General features: G+C 40.2%; 1 protein-coding gene across 1 annotated transcript; it reads left to right on the plus strand.

Annotated features, from left to right (window-relative positions):
• Nucleotides 1–1140: 1140 nt before the first annotated feature.
• ldhba (lactate dehydrogenase Ba) lies at nt 1141–19913 on the plus strand. The gene is made up of 8 exons (XM_061714217.1): nt 1141–1291; nt 12131–12264; nt 15307–15424; nt 15504–15677; nt 16519–16692; nt 16820–16937; nt 18087–18210; nt 19357–19913. Exons 2-8 carry the CDS (start codon nt 12136–12138, stop codon nt 19522–19524), a joined length of 1005 nt encoding a protein of 334 aa, XP_061570201.1. The 5' UTR covers nt 1141–1291; nt 12131–12135; the 3' UTR covers nt 19525–19913.
• Nucleotides 19914–25136: the final 5223 nt, after the last annotated feature.

Below are 25136 nucleotides of genomic sequence, written 5' to 3' on the forward strand. Positions count from 1 at the left end.
TGGAAGATTTTTTTTTCATTATGCACTTCGAGAAAAAAGTCGAAATCTCGAGAAAAAAGGCGAAATTTCGAGAATAATGTTGAAGTACAATTTCGAGAAAAAAGTCGAAATGTTGAGAAAAAAGGCGAAATTTCGACTTTATTCACGAAATTTCAACTTTATTCTTGAAGTGCACAATAAAAAAAATCTTCCCGTCTCAAATATTTTTTCTCCTGCATGGCCCTGATACTCTTCTGTATGTTGAAGTACAATTTCGAGAAAAAAGTCAAAATGTTAAGAAAAAAGTCAAAATTTCGTGAATAAAGTTGAAATGTTGAGAAAAAAGTCGAAATGTCGAGAATAATGTTGAAGGTAAAATTTCGAGAAAAAAGTCGAAATGTTGAGAAAAAAGTCCAAATTTCATGAATAAAGTGTTGATGTTGAGAAAAAAGGCAAACTTTCGACTTTATTCACGAAATTTCGACTTTATTCTTGAAGTGCACAATAAAAAAAAATCTTCCTGTCTCAAATATTTTTTCTCCTGCATGGCCCTAATACTCTTCTGTATGTTGAAGTACAATTTTGAAAAAAAGGCAAAATTTCGTGAATAAGTCGAAATATTGAGAAAAAAGGCGAAATTTTGACTTTATTGACGAAATTTTAATTTTAAATTTTATTCTCGACATTTTGACTTCTTTCTCGAAATTGTATTTCAACATTATTCTCAACATTTCGACTTTTTTCTCGTCATTTCTTGAAGTGAACAATAAAAAAAATCTTCCCGTCTCAAATATTTTTATTATAATTTATTAACGAAATTTAAAGGCGAAATATTCGACTTTATGCACAAAATTGTGACTTTATTCTTCTAATTGTATTTCAACATTAATCTCGACATTTAGACTTTTTTCTCAAAGTGCACATTAAAAAAAAAAATCTTCCCCTCTAAAATCTTTTTTCTCCTGCATGGCCCTAATACTCCTCCATAGAATACTGAAGGCCTCCAAAATAAATGATTGACTCTTCGCTGATACGACTTTGACAACCTTCCAATACTCATCGATCTGGACCGGCCCTTAGTCTCCAGGACGCTTATCTTCTCTTATCTGAACGACAGACTGAAAACTGTTATTAATAGGCCGGTGCGGGCTCGGCCCCCCGAGCTCCGCCGGCCCCCCGTGTGCTCCGGCCCTGCCCTCTCCCATCCTCTTCCTCCTCCTCCTCCTGCTGTAGCCGCTGCTCTTATCGGTCGCTCTCCGCTCCGTCTCCGTCGTCGACAACAGATATCATTTATCAGCATCTCTCCGACTCTGTAAGTGTTTAATATTCGCTCTTCTCTTCACTGTTTTGGGTGATTGTGCGGCTGCGCGGCCCCGCGAGCGGGGCGCGTGCCCGGATGGCTGATGGATGGATGCTCGGTGGAGGAGTGGACGAGGTCAAACTGAAAGTCACGGATCGTGGAGCTGTTTCTACGGTGTCCGTGGCCGTTATCCCGCTGCCGTGGAGCCGCTGGGCTTTTCTGCGTTTTCGCACCAACACCTCATGGTCCATTTCCGCCTTTTCAGCGTCGACGCGTCTCCATTTCCTCATGAAGGCTGATTTATGGTACGCGTTACACCGACGCAGAGCCTACGTGCGTAGGGTACGCGGCGACGCGCACCATCAACCGTAGGCTCTAACGCAGGACCATAAATCAGCCTTCACTTTCCCCCTGCGTGGTTCCTGCCTGTGTACGTGCGCGTCTGAACGTCTTCTCACCAAAGTCATCGGCCGAATCGTAGCTGGCGCAGCACAGATGTGGAAACACGTTAAACTTTTGGTTTAGTTTGTCTCCTTTTCTTATCTTTGTAAGGTTGACATTAAAAACGGTATTTTTTCAGCTGGAGTCTGACAGGGATGAGGCCCATCCCCCTCAAGGCTGATTTATGGTTCCGCGTTACATCAACGCAGAACCTACAGCGTAGGGTATGCGTCGCCGCGTATCCTACGCCGTCTATTTAACGCGGAACCATAAATCAGGCTTTAAACCCTGCGGGGGCAAACGGCCCCTCTGACTGCTGCACCTTTCACTTTAAAAAACATGATATATATGTTAACAAGAGCTGTCATTTGCCTATTTATGACAGTGAGCGAAAATAACCGAGTCAAATTCCATGACTTGTTTGACCTGACGGCCAAATAAACATGATTCTGATTCTGAACCACAATCTGGTTATGTAACTTTAAAACTGAGCTTTGGGATCAAGAGGCTATTATTCTCAAAATGTGCAAGCTATAATCAGGTGCACCTTATGTTTTATTTCTCGTGAGGGGTGAGGCCCAGCTCCCTCTGCAGCCCATCCCCCTCAAAACTCCCCGTGGGGCCAAACGGCCCCTGTGACTGAACCAGAATCCCGTGGGTTGGTTATGTAAGTGTAAACCGAGCTGCGGGATCAGGGGGCTATTGTCTCCTGGATAAGGAGCACTTGTCCTCCCCCACCTCCATGTCCACTCTTCGTTGACCTTGAAGAGACTGGTATGTGAAATGGAGGCAGCTGCCTCTCTAAATACAGGAGGATCACATGGACTCTGTTCTGGTATTCAGTCACAGGTTCTGGGGCCCGGCCGGCTCCGGTCTGAGGCCCCTGGACCTTCACACTTCAGCACCGGCTGGCATTTAGTTTCTACTCATTGAGTGCGTTTACATGGGAAGTTTAATTCCTCTTTAATTCAGAATTAAAATGAAATCCGATTTAAAATGAGTTGAAATGACCATGACCGTCCGAAATGCCATACTAAACAGTATATACTAAAAAGTATACTTAAGTTCGGCACACTTTTGATTAAATATCAGTAGTATGCATTAATTCGGACGCACTATTAAGAGCGCACACGGCACTTCCTGCCGTTGGGAGGAAGTGACGTGTCACAGCAGCAGCAGTAGCAGCACCGCTCTGCTATTTCCTGTTTATTCTGGCCCAAACAAGATGACATTATATACAGGACTGTCTCCGAAAATTAGAATATTGTGATTTTCTGTAATGCAATTAAAAAAACAAAAATGTCATACATTCTGGATTCATTACAAATCAACTGAAATATTGCAAACCTTTTATTATTTTAATATTGCTGATCATGGTTTACAGCTTAAGAAAACTCAAATATCCTATCTCAAAAAATTAGAATATTCTGGGAATCTTAATCTTAAACTGTAATCCATAATCAGCAATATTAAAATAATAAAAGGCTTGCAATATTTCAGTTGATTTGTAATGAATGTATGACATACTTGTTTTTTTAAATTGCATTACAGAAAATAAAGAACTTTATCACAATATTCTGTTTTTTTAAGACAGTCCTGTAATATTATTATATATGAATACTTAATACTACTTAATATTATACTTATGACATATACGTATCCCATAGCAACCAAACACCGCTGCATTGCATTGTGGGAAGTTTCTGCTCAGCTAGTGTTAATCAATCCATACTAATACATTTCTCCAGAATGAGTATGGATAGAGCATACTATTGAGTACGCACAAAAAGATCAGTTTTTGCATACTCATTAGGGTGGAAGTGTGGAATTTCGGACGCAGCCTATGTAAACACCTAATTCCGAATGAAAAAGGCCATTCCGAATTAAACTTAATTCCGAAGTAAGTGTCTGGTTTATTCTGATTTTAAATAAGAATAGAATAATTCCGCGATCATGTATTCACTCATTCCTCTTTAAATTAATTCCGGTCTTTCTTTCTGCTCGTTCCCTCGCCCGTCTGTCTCCATGACGCTTATATTCCGCGCTGGGCTGGTTTTCCAAACAAAGTTTCAAGATGGCAGCACGCAGTAAACGCTGGTCAAGAGCAGAGACCATTTATTTAATAAATAGCTTGGAGGACCTGGAAATAATTAAAAGAACAGATGGCAGGAAACATAAAAATTAATTAATAATTAATTCCGAATTAAAAAACATCATGTAACCGTGGCCATTGAAAGCAAACAGTTATTTTTGTTTTCTTTAGTGAGAAATTTGTCATCAAAACACAGAAAAATTTATTTTAAAAATCCAGAATTCTATTATATGTTGGACTTTTTGAGACGTTCAACCTAAATAAATGATGAAAGGCACAGAAAGTGTTTGTTTCCGTAAACAGTCCCCGTCATGTACTGATTGGACCTTAATGATTCAGAACCTGCCGGCTGTTGCAGCAGAATAAAATAGAATAGATCTTTATTGCCATTGTCACCAGGTACAACGAAATTTAAAGTGCTCTCCAGTCAGTGCATCATATATAAAATAAAATAACAAAAAAAGAAATACAATGAAATAAAAACAAATAAAATAAATATATATCTAGACACATTCACCCCTCCACACATACATCAACATACACTCATTTTTGTTATTCAAAGTTTATTTTTTTTAGATGGGACAATGCATATTAATGAACACTACATCAAGCAGTGTAAATACACCAGATTTTAGCAGAAATGCTAGTTTCCACCCACAGTCCCCACAGAAAACAAAAACAATTCAGTCAAACAATACAATAAAACAAGGGAACAAACATAAAACATACATACAGGACTGTCTCAGAAAATTAGAATATTGTGATAAAGTTCTTTTATTTTCTGTAATGCAATTTAAAAAAAAAAAAAAAAAAAGTCATACATTCTGGATTCATTACAAATCAACTGAAATATTGCAAGCCTTTTATTATTTTAATATTGCTGACTATGGTTTACAGTTTAAGATTAAGATTCCCAGAATATTCAAATTTTTTGAGATAGGATATTTGAGTTTTCTTAAGCTGTAAGCCATGATCAGCAATATTAAAATAATAAAAGGCTTGCAATATTTCAGTTGATTTGTAATGAGTTACAGAAAATAAAGGACTTTATCACAATATTCTAATTTTATGAGACAGTCCTGTATACATTATGTATTTGCACATTAGCTCCAGTTATGGTTGAGTGGTTATTTCTGTTGGGTAATAGCTGTGTGTGAGTCTGTTTGTCCTTCTGTCCTTCACCGTTAGTGAGATCCGTTAGTGGCCGGGTGGCTCAGCATAAGGAAGTAGAGGCGTTTTTGGTTCCTGTCCAGACCTTGGAGGTTGCCGTGAGGCACGGTGTCCTCTAAGAGGGAAAGTTGGCAGACTTTTGTTGCGCCTGCACGCCTTCTCATCGACCTTCATACTAAAACCTGTTGAACCTGTCGATGTTTGAGAGAGAAACTCAGCGGCTCAGGTGAACGAATACAGGTTAACAGTTTTTTTTTTTTCAAAGAGCAGCTACATTTCTGACCAAAAGGATAAAAAAAACTATTGTCTGTAAAAAGTGGAGGGAAGTAAACAGGTGACTGAAGGAGTGGCATCCCGTCTCTGGACTCCCCCTGATGCAGGACGAGGACTGAAGAGCAGCTTTGGCAAAGACTTCTGGCTAGATTTACGCCCTGGGCAACACCCCCCCCCCCCAAAAAAAAACCCCCAAAAAAACCCAAACCAAAACCAGTTAATTTACAATTAAAATCAATTATGTAGGTTAGATCCCACTTACGTCACACAGGCATCAGTTACCCAATTAAAATGACCATAAGGCACATTTTATCAACATCCTATTAATTCTGCACAACACACGACTAATTGTTTAAAAAGCTTTGTCACATGTAGATTACAAAATGGCATGTCAATGTATATTAGAAGTTATGTAACCCAGACCCAGCGTGTATATATAAATAAAATGCAATAAAACATCCCCCAACCCGGACGTCTGTGTGAATTTGAGCTTGTTGTTGCAAACACAAACCAGACCCGGTTGCCTGCGGGGGGAAAAGAGTTGCATGACATGACATGACGCCTCAGTTTTTATAGTTGTTGGTTCAGTAAAACTAAAAGACGAACACAGTTGTTTTCTGTGGCTAATAGCAACATATTAGCAAAAGCCTGATTATTAAGCTATAGCTAAGCCTACTGTTACTCATTAATAGACATTTGCATATCTTTATGTTTTGCCTGTTTTTCCTGGCTTCTTTTACTAGTTTGCTCCATGATGAAGATAATAATAAATAATAATAATCAATTTTATTTATATAGCGCTTTTAAAATATCTCAAAGACGCTTATGCTTAAGATGAAGACTCCCCATCGTTAACTTTTTTATTACCTTGCGTGTTGCAAGGTAATCTTTTCACCTGTCAATACACCCCCCCCGTTATTGTTGTTACCGTATTTTCCGCACTATACGACACTTAAAATTCTTAACTTTTGTCAAAAAGTGCGCCCTATAATCCGGTACACCTTATGTTTCAATTCTTGTCCAAATGTTTTAGTGACTTTGGTAGCGATGAAGCCGCTCCGCTTGACTGATGGTCGGACCGTTCGGCTGACACATTAAAGTTATTCTATGCAACTTCCTAGAGCTAGCAAAAATTTTGAAAAAGGCACCTCTAAGCCCCGCCCATTCGGTCCAAATGATACGGATTGGTCCAGGTCCAGGAAGGGAAAGAACCAATCAAATGGCTTTATTTTAAACCACGCCCCCCCGTCCTGTCCCATGCGCGCACTCGCTTCCAGCCCCCCGTGTCCACTTCTCACGGGTCCTCCTGGGCTCACAGTGTCCCAGTGTAACCCCCCTCCCTCGGAGGGGCCACGGAGCCCAGTAGTTATTTCCAGAGCGACTCTGTCCCGCTGTGTGAGAGCGGGGAGCAGAGCGTCGGTCCGGGCTGCTGCTGCAGCAGCAGCCCGCGGGGACACGAAGAGCCGCCGCAGCTCCGGCTCGGAAGCTGTATGGGGTCCGTGGGGATGTAGGCGTCTCCATCACGGCGAGAGCGGAGAGCGCCGGTGCACGAGAGCGCCGGTGCACGGCACTGCAGCGGCTGGCGGAGCGCTGCGCCAGCCGGGGACGCGGCGGGAGCACACACACACACGTAGCCACAGCTACGCCGTAGGGTACGCCGTAGCCGTGGCTTTAGAGCCTGCAGCGCACCACAGCGCTGCCGTGCCATGTACCGGCGTTCTCCGGGATGGAGACGCCGGTGGGCAGGATGCACGTTTGGGTGGGCACAGCCCCCCCCTGCCCCCCCTAAAACCGGCGCCGCTTACAGGTGAATGAGACATGGGGTAGTTTTGCTGTAAATGTGCTGTCCAAAATATTTAATAATTGTATGCGCGTTCGTGTTTGTGGGGGCGAGGCTTCGGACGGAGCGCTTGTGGGTGGGGGCGGGGGGGGGCGGGGCTTAGAGGAAGCACCACTTTCAAATCTTGCTAGCTCTAGGAAGTTGCATAGAATAACTTTAAAGTCGGTCCTTGGTTGGGTACGGGTTGCAACGTCAGATTGATTAGATTAGATTAGAACTAATTATGCCGTGCTGGCCAGCAACCATCCTCCAACGTCTAGTCCATGTTATCTTAACTTCATAGATGTCAAGCCAACGTTAGCTTTTTTGGCGTAAACCCAATTTTCATAATCATAATACAAGGTTGTTCCAACCTCACACTAATGCGTCCAGCATGCAGAAGAATCTAGGCTGGTTATCTATAAGACAAAGGGCTACTTGTACTTTGTTACATTTTCTGAGGAATATACTGGTGACACGATCTCTGAAACAGCTGCATGACAGATTATACTGTCATTTTATCACCATGGTTACAGTACAAGAATTAGGGTGAGAACAGGTTTGATACAGAGAACTTTTTTTTACAGAGCCAGAGAATGATTTTAAAATGTGAGTTTATTTTTCTGTATTAGTTACAACTGAAGGATATTCTGAGTTATTGTGAACGAGTTGAATAAAGTTCAACTTAGCTGACTGTTTTGTTTGGCTTTATATATGTTTTATCCTGCGCCTTATGGTCCAAAATACGGTTATCTCTTAAGTTTTGGACGCTTTGCTCACCTGTCATTAATTCTATAGCGTTAATTTCCTGATCCGCGGGGCGTCGTCGTCTCAGAAGGAGCTGGTTCACAGTTAATTGTCTGAATTTTAATTTTGGAAACCCCGTGTGGGAATCCGGTCTGCTGACCCGGTAACCTGATTCATCCCGACGCTCTGCGCTCTCAGATCTGACGTCTTTACAGTAAAAAGCTTTAGACGTCCATGCTGCTTTTCCGTCAGCAATAACTTTTTTTTTTTTCGTTTTTTTAATAAGTATATTCATTGATTTCAAAAGGTCAGACGATAGTGAATTAAATGACATTACAGAAATATGCATCCTCTTTTAAACACCACCCAGAACATGGAACACACTCTCCACACAGACAAACCAAAGTAGAAAAGTCACAAAAATAACTATAAATAAAACTAAATTAAATAAATAAAGATACAGAGCTGAATTTAAAAAAAAAAAAGAAATGAAATGAGAGGGAGAAAAAAAAGGGGATAAAACTTTAAGAGCTAATTGGCAAACCTACACAAAAATCAGTAAATATTAATGTCATCAATAACTTGGTGTGAAACTGAAGATGGAGCGTCCTGAATGTGGGTCACTCCTTCAAGGCCATCAGTTGGAGATGGTGTTCAGTTGTTACACGGTATCAGTTTCCGGGACATCGGAACATCATATTCCTGAGATAAAAGTGTCAGAATAACATCTGCTGTCAGATGACGACAAAAGCAAAGATATAAACTGCACGTCACATACGAGCAGCAGGACTCCTTCTGCAGAGATGGGAAAACAACAACCCGATATGGGACAACAACCCGATAACATGCCAGATCCACCAGCGATTAATCCGCTGGGGTTAAAGCGGCGAGCGGCGGCGCAGGAAGGTTTGGACGATGGCGGCGGGGCTGGGCTTCACCCACCTGATAAGACTCCACTATTTAAAATCCGACTTGGGCGTCAGTCAGGAGTCGATCCCAACTCCCGTAGCGACGCCGTCATGATGTCCCGCTTCCTGACGCCCATCCGCTCGTCATCGTGTAAGTTCAGGCGTTTTCACGTGGCTCGTCTGCTCGACGAGCGACCGGGATTGTTTGTAGAACAGGTCTTGGTACCGCTCAGGTCCGTTTGCTTTGCTGGCTTTAGGACGGATGTCTGGATATTTGTGTGACGCTACAGACGATAGGAACCAGCGCCATCCTTCAGACATCCACTGACTTTATTTCAATTCAATTTTATTTACTGTATATAGCGTCTGGAAAGATCCTAGAGACAACTTCTGCTAGAGACCCAGAATATGACCTTCGAGCAATTATTACATAAACAATGGCAGGTAAAAACTCCCCTAGTGGGAGAAAAACCTTAAGCCAAACAGTGGCAAGAAAAACTCCCCTTTAGGAGGGAAGAAACCTGGACCAGGATCATAATATCCTAAAATATAACTTTAATATCCATTGTATCTAAAAAGGTTGTCAAGCGGAAGATTTTACTACTTTGGGATGTTTCCAGTCCCCATAGATGTAATAAAGCTCCTCGTAGGTTTATTCAACCGTGTTGAGCTCTGCTGCTGAAAGAGTTGAGTTGAGAATAAAAACATGCAGTTGGAAAACCATGAAGATGAAGTCTTTTATCGTACGCTGTGCACGCTTTAACAGCAGCCGACTTGTAATCAGGGATTTGAAAGTTTGAAGTGTGTTTCAGGCAGAATCCCACGGATGCAGAGCAGCTCCCGCTAGGGCTAGGCCTTTCAGCTGGGGGTGGGGGAGGGGGTCAGACTCACACATGACCCTGACCATGCATTGTGCAAACTTAATGAAGTTGATATTGACCTACTTTTAATAAAACACGCCATAATGACAAAGCACCACTTTCCACCAAGATTTCCTTATTTGAATATTATATTAAGCATTGAGCACAAGCATTTCAGTCCATAGTAGCCAGTTTGATGTTATAAATAAGCAACCAAAATATTAACCATAAGCTCCTTTATTTATGACACATCTGTGCTTTATATCAGCAAAACAAAACAATCGCATGAAATTATAGGAGGCTTAGAAGTTCATCTGAAATGCAAAGTCCTCATTTAGAGATTCAAATGAAAAATATTTCAGGCCAATCCTAGAAGCCTAATGATGTAAACAAGTCCTCGTTACAACGGAGGTTAATAACAAATAATGTGCAACCCTGGCAAAAAATCCAAAGTAGTAAAAAACATCTCTAGCAGAGATTAACATGTACAAACACTGTCCAATGAATCATTAACCAACTGAAAAGGCTACCAAGCATCTTAAACTTTTATTAATTAACAAAATGCGATATGTAAACCATGTTAGTTTCGCTTACTTTGTCACATCCGGCCGGCTGGAAGTGAAGCCGGCCGCCAACGATCGGGACAACATACTTTTTTAAAATATGACCAGGGGCCACATAAAAGCTCCTGGCGGGTCGCAAGTGGCCCGCATAAATTCACACTCTCCATATAGTCCATAAAAGGACCCCAAATGTTTTGAAATAATCATAGTTTGCCCTTTTATAATGTAAGTAATCTTTTCCACAGGTAAAGTTTTTTTTGTGATCAAATTTTTATTTATTTTTTTCCTTTTTCTGAAAAAACAACATGGTGCAAAAAAAAAACACCAATACATAACAACAAAAATGAATAGATAAATGTAATAACAAAAAAAACAAATACAAAAAAAAAAAAAAAGTAATGCCCATATTATTAAGTATAACAATGCAAAATTAACACATAAATTAAGAGCAAAAATAAATAAATAAATAAATGAAAATAAAATCATAACCCCAGACATTACCCACCCACCCCCTGGATCCTAGCAGCTTTAAATCACATCAATGTGTTTATAATATAACTTTTAACATGGAATACTTAGTTTTCCTTTATCACACTAAGGACATTCCACATTCCACAGGTAAAGTTGGAGACATTTCCTTAATCCAGGTAATTAATTTTGATTTACTGGTTCTCTTCCTTGAGAGTGCTATGACTCTTTTTGCAAGCAGTAAACACAAATCCAGGGCAGTGGTTATTTTTTTAGAGATATGACGTCTATCAGGATATAAACCTAGGATAAATAGTTTAGGGTCAAAAACAAATGTTATACCTAGTATAGTCTCTAAAGCTTGTTTAATCTCCCACCAGTATTGTTAAACTTTATTGCATTTCCAGATACAATGGAAGAACGTCCCCTTCTCCTCTCTGCACCTGATGCACACGTCAGGGATGGCACCATTATACTTATTGAGCTTTTCCAGCGTTACATATGTCCTCATAAGCAAGTTATATTGCAGTACTTTGAGATGTGTTTGGTAGTTTTTGTTTGTGCTTTAGCAAACGCTTCTTCCCAGTCCTCTGAGGACAAGTCCTCCTGTAAATCTTCTCCCCCAGGCATTAAGTTTCCGTGAAGAAGACTCAGAGGACTCCTCTGCTAACAAGCTATATAATTTAACAGATAGCAAATTTAGCAGCAGTAATAGCAGTAGTAATAGTAGCAGTAGCAGCATCAGTAAAATCAATTGTAGCAGTATCAGTAATAGCAGTAGTGGTGGTAATTCTTCAACTCTCTGATTTCCGTGGTCACATTTGATGTTGGAGGAGACCCCTCCTCCTTCAGACGGTTCCTGCTGATGTCACAAACACGGAGACGTGCTCCTGCTCAGCTCTCGGTTCCTCGTGTGCGTTCTCCTGAACATGGAGATGTTCTCCCGGGTCTTCTGTGGACGTCTTCTGTGGACAAATTTGGGCCACTGGGTGGTTAAAGCAAGCGGCCCATGTACTGAGGCTACAGTCCTCTTGCAGCAGCCGCAGGTTCCAGTCCCGGCCTGCGGCCTTTTGCTGCATGTCGTCCCCATTCTCTCTCTCTCTATCCGCTTCGTGTCTAAACTTTGAATAAAGCCACAAAAATCTTTAAAAAATCCACAAAAAAACCCACAACTTCATTTAAAATGAAGGATTTTGGATAGTTTTTCATTCACACGTCAGTTTAATTTGAAGGAGTATTTAATTGTTTTTAGGATGAATGGTTATGGTCTTGTCTGTCGTTTCACGGTTTTTACGTCCCATGGGCGGTTAACCACTGAATTCCTGGCAGAGCTCCAGGGTGCGTCGTGGCCGAGGCAACGATGGCGGGAAACCAAGATCGTGACCGGAGGAGTAAATCAGTGTGGAAGCTACTTGCAGAGGAAAAGCTGCTGCTGACATGAGTTGTGTTCTCGGCGGTTCACTGAAAAAACCCATCTCATCCGTGTGGTTGCTTCTCTCTCCCGCTGCAGGCATCATGTCTTCCGTGCTCCAGAAGCTCATGAGCCCCGTGGCCAGCGCGGCCCCCGAGCCCCCCAGGAACAAGGTGACGGTGGTGGGCGTGGGCCAGGTGGGCATGGCCTGCGCCGTCAGCATCCTGCTGCGGGTAAGAACTCCTGCACCTGCAGCACCAACACTCACACGGACCTCAGTACGGACGTCACCAAAGCTCAGATGAAACGTACCAAAGCACATCAGAAGATACGGGTCAGAACCAGGGCCGGGGATCCATTCAAATGTCAAGAATCAATTCTGATTCTTAAGATTCAGAATCGATTATCAAGATTCGATTCTGATATTGATTTGGGTTAGTGTTATTAAAACAGGTTTTTGAGCTGTTGCATGAATGATATGACTGTAGTTATGCAACATCTTACTACTAGTATTATATTGAGATTCAACAGCAAGTATTGCAGCTAATGATGCTGTAAGGACCAATCAGCTCCCAGAATGCTGATAGAACTGCTTTCAGAAACATTGTGGGTCAGAATTACCAAACAGATCCAGGGAGGAAACAGAGATGGAGGAAATCGGTTTAATTTTTTCCCACATTCTGTTTTAATTTTTTCTATTTTGGTTTTTCATTTTTGAGAATTTGGTTTTTAGCATTTTATTAAAATGTAACCCCAAGACAGTATATAAAGTAATGAAATATAGACAATTTATGCAATTATAACTGAAAACTTTAATGTTTTCATACCTTTAAACATATTTAAAGGCAAAAACATGACACCAGTTATTCTGATGACGGAGGCCGGGACCTAGACCCGTCTCGTCCCGGCGCATGAATCAGATCGTGATGCTTCAAGGATTAAATATAAGTTCATCATCACATTGTTCTACTCCTGAGAGAGGTGCTCGTGGAAACGTATTCTGCAAGCTGTAAGAATCAAAACACACGTAGGTTGATCTAAACCTGTTAGAATCGGACGAGGAGCCGTTTTTCATCCACCAACTTAAGTTCTGGTGTCGATTCTTAAAACACAAACATGATAAAAGAATGTAATGATGCACTAACGCTGAATATAAATATTCACAAACCTGTATGAACATAATAAACCCACAAGGAACAACAATACCCATACGGCCAACTACAGCACGGTACTCTGTATAATTCTAATAACTTAAATAAAGCACAATAAAACTAAGTTTTGCTCCCGCTCTATTTTTAAATACGCACACTCGTATACTTGTGTGTTGTTGTAAGGCGGCGCTCCATATGTGTGTGTGTAGACGGTGCCTTTTCGGTTGGTGCGCCATATGTTTGTTTTAAAGGTATTGTGACATCATTTTTAACATGCTTTTAACACTATTAAAAGTCTTGGCCAACATCCCTCAAATGTGTCTAAAAGAGTGTAACAAGAAAAACTTCACTCTAGTAATCTTTTCCTGGCTCTTTATTACAGTGTTTTTTTGCGCCGTGAAAAATGCTTCCTTTCCCCCTTTCCTGTCAATCATTGCTCCGCTCCTCCTCCAAACCTCCTCCTCCAGCCATACGCTCACAGCGGCGTCGGAGCGACAGGCGAAGCATGCACGGAAAAGCAGGAGGGCGAACCACAGCAAACAATCATAAAAATAAAGGCATGCAAGCAGCACTGTCCCCTTATCTTAAGTCCAGTCAGTGGCCGCGGGTCTTCTTAGCAGTTGTCCTCCGGTGATTAGAACAAAAGAGGCTCTAAACAGCTCCTTGTTAAGCCTCATTTATGGTTCCGCGTTAAATCGACGCAGAGCCTACGCCGTAGGGTTCAGCGTATGGTGCGCGTCGCCGCGTAACCTTACGCCGTAGGCGCTGCGTCGGTGTAACGCGGAACCATAAATCAGCCTTTATGGTGCGCTGGAGAGGAGCGGAGGCAGGGAGCTGGGTGGAGGGGGCGGTGATTTAGCGGATCGTTACGTAACGATCCGCCACCAAACCACATGCGCCGTTTTTGCATAGTTATGCGGAAAATCCCAGAAAGCACACAATACACTGAATGTTAAAAGTTTGTTGTTTTTTGGGTGTAATTGATGTCAAGACACCCAACAAAACACAAAAAATCAAGAAAAATGTGTTTTTCATGTCACAATCCCTTTAAATACAGAAATGACACACAAAACTGAGGGTACGCCTTTCCACACGGCGCGCCGTATGGTCGCAAAAATACGGTACATTTTAAATCAGAGGAAATGCAGCCAAATAAATTACTTTTCCTGCCTCGACTTCTGACAGGAGCGTGTCCAGCTCACGGCCATTGTTTTTTTATTTTTTCACCTTTTCTTGTTTGGATGAGCAGTTTTTCATGGATATTTATCCTCATCATCATATTCAAATTGATCTACTTGAGGGAGGAGTGTCGTGCTTCCGCATATACGTTCAATTCCACGTCGATTGTGATGTTCAAAGAAACATGCGTGGATTTGGGCGTATGCACAGTTTTGAACATCTGATTATTTGTCTTTGCATATGCAATATTTCCACGCAAGGATTCAGGATGAAATCCAGGCCCTCTTGGAACATGAGGCACCTGGTCTGGTGTAGGCCTGTGTTAAAAAAATCGATTTCCCGATTCTAAATCGATTCTCATATTAATTCCTTAAGATCGATTTTTTATTATTATTATTATTTTTTTTTTTTGGGGGGGGGGGGGGGGGGGGTTATTTTCTTTTATTTATTTATGTTTTTTTTTTCATCATTACATTACAACCTTTGGTTATTTTTTTGTTTATCCCCAAAAAGGAATGTTTTGTTGGACACGAGAATAACTGGTGCCATGTTTTTGCCTTTAAATATGTTTAAAGGTATAAACACATTAAAGTGTTAGGTTATAATTGCATAAATTGTCTATATTTCATTACTTTATATACTGTTTTGGGGTTATATTTGCATAAAATGCTAAAAACCAAATTTTCCAAAAATTAAAAACCATAATAGACCAAAAATGGAACAAATAAAAACGGAATGTGGGAAAAATTAAAACCGATTTCATCCGTCTCTGTTTCCTTCCTGGATCTGTTTGGTAATTCTGCCCCACAATGTTTCTGAAAGCAGTTCTATCAGATCTTAAGAATCGGAATCGAATCGATTCTTGACATTTGAATGGATCCCCAGCCCTAGTCTGGTGTGTGTAGGTTTTACTGCTCCCGTTTCAACCTTCTCTCCTCTGTCCAGGATCTGTGTGACGAGCTGGCTCTGGTGGACGTGATGGAGGACCGTCTGAAGGGAGAGATGATGGACCTGCAGCACGGCAGCCTCTTCCTCAAGACGTCCAAGATCGTGGCTGATAAAGGTGAGAACCCGCCGCTGCTCCGGATACCCCCCCACTCCGCTCCAGACCTGGCTCAGACCTGGTTTCTGTTCTTCTCCAGACTACGCCGTCACGGCTAACTCCCGCCTGGTGGTGGTGACGGCGGGCGTCCGCCAGCAGGAGGGCGAGAGCCGTCTCAACCTGGTGCAGAGGAACGTCAACGTGTTCAAGGCCATCATCCCCCAGATCATGAAGTACAGCCCCAACTGCACGCTGATCGTGGTGTCCAACCCCGGTGAGTCCTCACTTTCTGATCGCTGTTTATTTGTAAGGTATGCCCTTAAACACAGCTAGTCTTACTGGGGTCCACATTAAAACACAATACATTTAAAACATACACTTTGTTTCTTGTTTATTGGATGGATCCCCATTAGCTGCTGCTATCAGTTATACAGGACTGTCTCAGAAAATTACAATATTGTGATAAAGTTCTTTATTTTCTGTAATGCAATTTAAAAAATAAAAATGTCATACATTCTGGATTCATTACAAATCAACTGAAATATTGCAAGCCTTTTATTATTTTAATATTGCTGATTATGGTTTACAGTTTAAGATTAAGATTCCCAGAATATTCTAATTTTTTGAGACAGGATATTTGAGTTTTCTTAAGCTGTAAGCCATGATCAGCAATATTAAAATAATAAAAGGCTTGCAATATTTCAGTTGATTTGTAATGAATCCAGAATGTATGACATTTTTGTTTTTGTAATTGCATTACAGAAAATAAAGGACTTTATCACAATATTCTAATTTTCTGAGACAGTCCTGTATTAATAACACAAAAATTATAGTAATAGTATATATAATAACATAATATAATAGTATTATATTATGTATTATATACTAATATTATACTAATACACTATAGAAGCACTAATAATACCATACATTAGTAATATATTTTCAGTCACTGCTATCATTATAATAATTCTACTAATTTCGATATCAATAATAAATTCCCAGTCAAAGCCCAGTTAAAAACAAGACATAAAGAAAGAAAACGAAATAAATCAGAAAATGATGGTTCCAGAGCTGGCTTTTCCTCTGCTCACTGCTGTCTCGTGTCTCTCCAGTGGATGTTCTGACCTACGTCACCTGGAAGCTGAGCGGTCTGCCCAAGCACCGCGTCATCGGCAGCGGCACCAACCTGGACTCGGCCCGCTTCCGCTACATGATGGCGGAGCGGCTCGGCATCCACGCCAGCTCCTTCAACGGCTGGGTGCTGGGCGAGCACGGAGACACCAGCGGTGAGCACGCTCAGGCCCAGTCTGAACTACTGGAGCTTTTCCACTACAACCTACTCGGCTCGAGCTAAATCTGGGTTTGAGGTTTTATTGCTGGACCTGGTTTTAACATGATCCCATCTGTTTCCAGTTCCCGTGTGGAGCGGCGCCAACGTTGCCGGGGTGAACCTGCAGAAGCTGAACCCGGACATCGGCACCGACGGGGACAAGGAGGGCTGGAAGGCCACGCACAAGGCTGTGGTGGACAGGTGAGGTTAGGGGGACGGTTCTGCTGCACCTGAGCTCTGAGAGCAGACGGAACCCCGGTTCAGATCCCATCAGAGAACTGAGGCCCTCCCTCAAACCCTCGGCATGTCTCTGAAGGACTAATGTTTGAGCAGCAGAGCTCTGGACGTGGACAGTTCTGTCTCAGAAACCTGTACTGTTTCATATCACAACGTGGTATAGAACATGTGATGGTGCTTTTTTCTTTTTAATCAATATCTCTATTGATTTTTATATCATGGAATTTTAGAGTCTTATATTTAATAAAGAGATTATTTGTTGGTTCATAATAGTCAGATCTATTAATTATCCTTAACGCTCGTTTCTGTAATAAGAAAATAGGGTTTATATTTGTTTTATTGGTGTTACCCAATACCTCCACACAATAAGTCATGTATGGAACTATGAGTGAGTTATACATCAAAAACTGCTTTTTGACAGAAAATATAATTTGTTTTACTTAATATTGCTAAGGTTTTAGACATTTTTGATTTTGCACTATTTATGTGTGATTTCCAGCAAAGTTTATCATCTATTATTACCCCCAGGAACTTATTTTCGTATACTCTTTCTAATTCCATACCACTAATTTTAATTGTTAATTGATTATTTATTTTTCTAGTGCCAAAAACTCAAATATCCTATCTCAAAAAATTAGAATATTCTGGGAATCTTAATCTTAAACTGTAAACCATAATCAGCAATATTAAAATAATAAAAGGCTTGCAATATTTCAGTTGATTTGTAATGAATCCAGAATGTATGACATTTTAGTTTTTTTTAATTGCATTACAGAAAATAAAGAACTTTATCACAATATTCAAATTTTCTGAGACAGTCCTGTATATGTTATTCACTCCATTGACATACATTGTGCCATAACCTCGATCCAAGCACTGATTGTAGCTGCATCCGTTCTCTTCCACTTAAGAGCGATAATTATTTTTGCCTGCAATACAACAAAATCAATAAATTTACGTTCCTTGGGGTGTCAAATTGAGATCTCAATTTGAACTTCTCTTTTTCACTTAAAATTCCAAGTTTGACCCTTTGTTTTTACATCCTGACCCCTGGTTGCTATGTGGTTGTAACGGGTGTTTGGATGTGACTGACCTGCTCTTCTTGTGTCTTAGTGCGTACGAGGTGATCAAGCTGAAGGGCTACACCAACTGGGCCATCGGCCTGAGCGTGGCCGACCTCACTGAGAGCATCGTGAAGAACATGAGCCGCGTCCACCCCGTGTCCACCATGGTGAAGGTCAGTATGGACGGAGCTGGATAGGGAGGCCCCCATAACATTAATGTTCACACCGAGTATTTTAATTTGTGTACTTGCCGATACCGAGTACTGATACGATACTTGTACCACAAAAATAACTAGGCTAAAAAGCAATGAAAAATGCAATGAATTGGAAGACAGGTTTTATTTGCAACAGGTAAATTCAATAAAAATAAATAAAATGAGTAGAATAACTATTTTAAACACAAAATAATCATTCTGTTTAGATTAAAAAGTCTCCAAACTGGCACTGTCTTCACATTTAAGAAAATGCAGGGAAAGATTTTTTATTTTTTTTTGTCCATTTCGAGAAAAAAGCGCTGCCCTAGTGGCTCCTGGAGCTTTTTCAACAATGTTTGACCTTTTTTTTTCTTTTTTTTTCTTCTTTTTTTCCTCTTTTTCTTTTTTCTTTTTTTCCTCATTTTTTCTTCTTCCTTTTTCCTTTTTTAATCTCGACATTTCAACTTTTTTCTCGTCATTTTGACTTTTTTCCTTGACATTTCGACTTTTTTCTCAACATTTCGACTTTATTCTCGATATTGTACTTCAACATTAATCTTGACATTTGGACTTTATTCTCCAATTTTTTTTATTTCTCGACATTTTGGATTTTCTCTCGACATTTTGACTTTTTTCTCGATTATACTTCAACATCAATCTCAAAATTTTGACTTTTTTTCTTGAAATTTTGACTTTTTCTCGAAATTTTGACTTTTTCTTGACATTTTGACTTTTTTTTCTCGACATTTTGACTTTTTTTCTCAACATTTTGACTTTTTTTCTCGACATTTTGACTTTTTTCTCGACATTTCGACTTTTTTCTTGACATTTCGCCATTTCTCTTCATTCTAAGGTTTATACAAGACTTCATTTTTTGCGGCTCCAGACATATTTGTTTTTTGTGTTTTTGGTCCAATATGGCTCTTTCAACATTTTGGGTTGCCGACCCCTGCCCTAGAGTGACTAATCAGTAACTACAACAACAATGAAGTGGTATCGGTGCGTGGTATCGGAGAACTTTAGCGAGTACGAGTCTATGAGAGCAGTATCAGCATCGGGGCATCCCTACAGCTGGCCTGTAGCTCCGTCTGAGTCAGGGTCTGACCCGGTGCGTGTGCGTTGCAGGACATGTACGGCATCGGAGAGGAGGTGTTCCTGTCGCTGCCCTGCGTGCTGAACAACAGCGGCGTCAGCAGCGTGGTCAACATGACGCTGACCGACGGCGAGGTGGGCCAGCTGAAGAAGAGCGCCGACACGCTGTGGGGCATCCAGAAGGACCTGAAGGACCTGTGATCCCGCCCACCGAGAACACACACTCGCACACACTCCTTTTGTAACGGCTCACTCTCTGACTGTCCCGCTCTGTTTTTAGAGGAGCACGCCGCCGTTTTCCCCCTGAAAACGCCGGCCTGCTCCTTTAACCGCGGCCTGCTGTAGTAGCTGCTGTTTGCAGATGTTCTCGCTAGGATCCTTGTTTCAGGTGAAATGTGGTTTCCCTCCAGCCCCCCCTGTAACCCCTGCCCCCCCCCGCTCTGCTCTGAAACTCTCCGGACGGCACCTACTGACGTTTGTGTGGTTCTGTTGGCGGTTGACACGTTCACTGATCGTCTCCGTCTGGTTTTCTCACCGGCTGTGTTGATCCGTCTGTGTGAAACTGAATAAACCTGAACATCTTCATGGAAGCGTGTGTGAAGAGTGGTTTGTTACGGTGAAAGGATGTAGATGTATTCTTGTAAACCTCCAAAATAAACAGAAACTAGTCAACGTGTTCTCCTTGAACCGTCTAAAACGGTCGGGTCCAGAGGTTTGAAAACGCAGCTGGTTGGTCTGGTCTGGACCAGGATGGTGGTCAGAGCTCTGATGTTCTTCATGTTTGATTTGAAGATTTTATTTTGAATATGCATGTTAAAAAAAAGAATACAAAAAAGTAAAAAAATAAAATATTACCGTAATAATACATATAATACTCAATTATATGTATATATAAATATAGTCAAAAACAAATCAAAGCAAACAAAACAAACACCCAGCATTTAGTTGTGCTACTATGTATGTATGTAATAATAGAAGTAATTATAATGCATAGTATTACATTATCATTACTTTACTATAATACTACAATATAATAGAGAACAATAGACAGCAATGGTATAACAATATACTTGAATAACTATATAAGAGTAGATATGCTATATATACTGGTTCATATATTTACCTCCAATTATATACATAAAAAATACTATAAATCTATACATATCTACATATAACTATAAATCAATATATATTAATAGAAGTATAGATTTATACTGTACGTATAATATAACTCATATCTATGTACATACCTACATATAACATATCTATATTCATAATATACATCTATATATCTACATATATGAATAAATGTCCATATCTACATGGTTATTCACATCTGTATTTTGTATAGAATGTTTCTTTGTATCTTTTTTTAAATGGTGATATGTTTTGTCTTTGTTTTAGCTCCATGCTCAGGCTGTTTCACAGTTCCACTCCGCAGGTCGACGTAGAGAAGCTCTTCAGTGTTTCTGTTGAGAACTTTAAAATTAAACTGACATCTGAGGTTGTAGCTCCCTCTCTTTCAAAAATTATCCCCTGTATATGTCCCGGTAATGAATTATTCGTTGCTTTGAACATTAGTTGTGCTGTATTGAAACTAAGAACCAGAGATTTTAGTGATTTGGATTGGTATGGTACAAATAATGTAATTTCAGTTTATTTGTTTATTTATTAGGATCCCCATTAGCCATCCCTCCATTGTGGGAGTAATGGTTATTCTTCCTGGGGTCCTCACACAGGACACAACTATACATAATAAAAACATACAGAATAACAATATAAAGTATAGAATTATACATGGTAGTAACACGGAAAAAACTTCAATATTAAAATAATTTACCACAGTGTCGTAATTACAATTGGAAAAGATTGTTAAAACCTGTTTCCACACAAAAAAAAAAGCTTACCAAGAAGTCAGATATTAGTCAGATATTATACACGCACCTTTCTAAAACCATCTTTTTCAGTTTGTTTTTAAAACTACTTCTTCTTTCCAGTAATCAGAGCTCGGGTGGAAGATGTTCCACTCTGCAACAGCTGCAGCAGTACAGAGCTGTTCTAAGTGTGTTAGTTATCATGTCATGTGAATCTGTTTACTGCTTGTCTTGTGTCTTGGTTATGTCAGTTATTGGTTGCCACTAGTTGTAAATATAAGCAGTTAGGTTTACCAACAGAATATATACAGGACTGTCTCAGAAAATTAGAATATTGTGATTTTCTGTAATGCAATTACAAAAACAAAAATGTCATACATTCTGGATTTATTACAAATCAACTGAAATATTGCAAGCCTTTTATTATTTTAATATTGCTGATCATGGCTTACAGTTTAAGAAAACTCAAATATCCTATCTAAAAAAATTAGAATATTCTGGGAATCTTAATCTTAAACTGTAAGCCATAATCAGCAATATTAAAATAATAAAAGGCTTGCAATATTTCAGTTGATTTGTAATGAATCCAGAATGTATGACATTTTAGTTTTTTTAATTGCATTAGAGAAAATAGAGAAATTGATCAAAATATTCTAATTTTCTGAGACGGTCTGTATTCTTTATAAACAGAATAAGACTTCATGTCAGTCTGTTTTTCACCATTAGCCCTGATAGTCTGTCATGCATTTCTAACACATTGTCTCTTATGGAGCACTGAAGTACAAGGTGAGCTGCTCTATTTTTTATTATTTTTTTTTAAATAATTTTATTTATTATTGAGGGTTAATAACACAGCACATGGATACAGGCACAAAAGGATTATAATGCTCATTTTTATATTTTAACACCCCTGCCCTCCCGTCCCCCGAACAGGTTGGACACCTAACCAACAGAACTGTAAAAGTGAAAAAAAGCAAAAACAAATAAGACAACATAGACCAATGATGAATAGAGCAAGTTAACATGCACATTAATAAAAAGGAAAATATGGCCTATCAACATTGAAGCTGTGCACTAAACAAAATGATCCACATAGATTTAATCCCATCTCAAATACCAGTGTAAGTGGCTGCTATGCCGTATCTAAGTGGGTAAAGTTCTAAGTTTACTGATATACAGTAAAACCGGATCCCAGACAGAGAAAGATTTGTCCCCGGACCACCTGAGAGTGTATTTTATCTTCTCCAACTGTATGAATTGCGTCGGATCACTAAACCATAAAGATACTTTGGGTGGATTTTTTGACTTCCAATGCAATAATATTCTTCTTCTTGCAAGTAGCGTTGTAAATGCACTGTTTTGAGTTAACTGGAGTTTTGAAATGTCTTTTTGTGACGCACAAGACCAGACTGTGGGACAATAGTCCAGATATCACAGGACTAGAGACCGAGTAACATTTTTAGACATGACTCATCTAAGAGACTAGCACTTGATGATGGAAATACCCCAACTCATTTCCGTGACTATGTTACCAATATGAGATGTCCATGACAGTGTTTCGTCTATAGTAACCCCGTACAGTTTAGCCTCCCAGACCTGTTCATTATCAGTATCATTTAGGGAGAGAGATAGTTTATGATCCGATCTTAAGGCATATTTCGAACATAGCATTAAACATTTGGTTTTTGAAACATCAAATTTGTTTTCATGAACCCATTCTGAAACCAACATCATTTCTTTTTGAAGTGTATTATTGACCTGTTCAGAATTTAAGCCTGATGCAAAAATGGTTTTAAATCACCATGCCCGCATTCTCTAACATATAAGGAATATAATTTACGTATTTACGAAAATAAAGTATAGGAGCGGTCCTAGACAGCTTCCCTGTGGAATACCACACTCGAGTGTAATTAAATTTGATACTGAGCCATTAAAGACCACACATTGCTGCCTGTCTGACAGATAGCAGTGTTTTTGAAACCATAGGCAGTCAGTTTCTCGGTTAATAGGTCATGGTCTATAAGATCGAACGCAGCACTGAAATTGAAAAGTACTGCACCCACTACTTCCTTTTAGTCGATGCGTTGTAACCAACAGTCTGTTAAATATGTTAAAGCAGTTGCTGTTGAGTGGCCCGCTCTATACGCATGCTGGAAGTCTGTATTTAAGCTAAAATCATTAAAACACTGTTGGATCTGCTTGTAGCTAATGCCTTCAAAATGTTGGCCTTTTACAGGTTAGATACTAATGCTGTGGGTACACATACTCTTCAAAACATAGGTTATAAATATAGGTTAGAGGCTTGGCTACAAATTCTGCCGACAGCTGTAGTAGTTTGCCGTCCAGATTGTCAACCTCACTAGGCTTGTCTGTTTTTAAGGAAAGAAGACGCTTTTTAATTTCAACAGCATTAGTATCCCTAAATTCAAAATTACATTGTTTGTCATGCATGATGTATTTCCTTATTGAGGCACCTGACAGCCCTCCATCCTTCGGCATCATCTGATTTCTGATTACATCCACCTTACATTTGAAATAATTATTGAAATGATTTGCAATGTCAAAAGGTTTTGTGATACATTTTCCTTCAACTTCAATAAAAGAGGGGGTTTTACTCCGTCTACTTCTACCTATGACTTCATTTAATGTTTTCCATAACTCCAGTTCCTCCTAAACGGTAAATGACCGCTGGAGGAACTCCTTGAAAGAACGGCAAGTTCACCGTTTTACTTCTGTTCATTGTGCTGACGAGTGAAGACAACGATTTGGTGTCTGGTTCTGGAGTCGATGGTACCATACGGTCTTTACTGATCACAGTTTAAACGGGCTGCTGGGAATCAAAAACCATAATAAACCTTTATTGTTGGACCTACATGATCTAGAGCTCTGGGAGACCATACGTCCCCTAATGGTTGTTCCTGCCTCTTGTCACACTGACGTGTTTCAGATCATCAGAACAATTTAATATTCATATTATTAGTATTATCATTAATATTATTAATAACGATCACCTGAATGTATACAAAATGCAGTTTTGAATCGACTCATTGATCAACCCGGTCCGAACCCTCTTGGCAGCAGCTGTCCTTCACGTCACCGTGGATAACTCCTGCTCCGCTCTTCTTTACGCGATCGTTTAAATGTGTTTTCCAGCATTGACGGCCCGTCCACGGTCACACGGGATCTCAGTCAGGTTCAAGTCCAGACTTAGACCAAACCTTTCCAAAACCATAAGCCCAGTGGCAGTAGCATGGTACTGCCACTGGGGGGCAGTGTTCCACTGCCTAAAGGGTGTGCTGGTCTGTTTTACTCTCTGCTGTGAAAAAGTCAGGCGTTTCAGTGGAAGTTCTGCGCTGTGCTGGAGGTGACTTGTTTAAAGGGGGCCTATGAAAAACAGGTTTTTTCTTGCTTTAACATATATAAAGTGGTCTCCCCTCAGCCTGCCAACTCAGAGAAGGAGGAAAGCAACCAAATTCTGCAGTGTCTGTACAGCCGCCCGGATGAGCCGTCCAGTGTGATGTGGATCCACGGGCCAATAAGATTCTGCTCCTGTCGTTACGTAACGACGGGCGCGATTTACATAGGTTGGCCTCCGATGCGTGAAACCACGCCCACAACACGCCGGAGCTTCATTTTTCCGTAGCGGTGTATCGTGTCATTCAGGCAGCCAATCAGCACAGAGCCTCATTATCATAACCCCGCCCACTCAGAATCCTGCATAGATAATGAGGTTAGAGAATGGGAAGATAAATACATGGTTTAGAGGCTGAATTTCGAATTCATTTAGCAAAAACAATCAAAAGCTTGTTTTTAAGATATTCAAGGCCTGTTTAAAATAGGTATTAGATGCCATAATAGGTCCTCTTTAAATCACGGAAATGAGACACTTGGTTTGTTGTTCTGAGATTTAAAGCACATGTGAACCACTTTCTTCTGTTA

This window comes from Cololabis saira, chromosome 23, assembly GCF_033807715.1.
Source record: "Cololabis saira isolate AMF1-May2022 chromosome 23, fColSai1.1, whole genome shotgun sequence".
NCBI classification, from domain to species: Eukaryota; Metazoa; Chordata; class Actinopteri; order Beloniformes; family Belonidae; genus Cololabis; species Cololabis saira.

What these genes read in the sequence shown, in the direction of transcription:
- ldhba (XM_061714217.1), top strand. Translation starts at nt 12,136, where the DNA reads ATGTCTTCCGTGCTCCAGAAGCTCATGAGCCCCGTGGCCAGCGCGGCC. An exon ending in GATCGTGGTGTCCAACCCCG is followed by an intron (nt 15,678 to 16,518) that starts GTGAGTCCTCAC and finishes GTGTCTCTCCAG; the next exon opens with TGGATGTTCTGACCTACGTC. An exon ending in CGAGCACGGAGACACCAGCG is followed by an intron (nt 16,693 to 16,819) that starts GTGAGCACGCTC and finishes ATCTGTTTCCAG; the next exon opens with TTCCCGTGTGGAGCGGCGCC.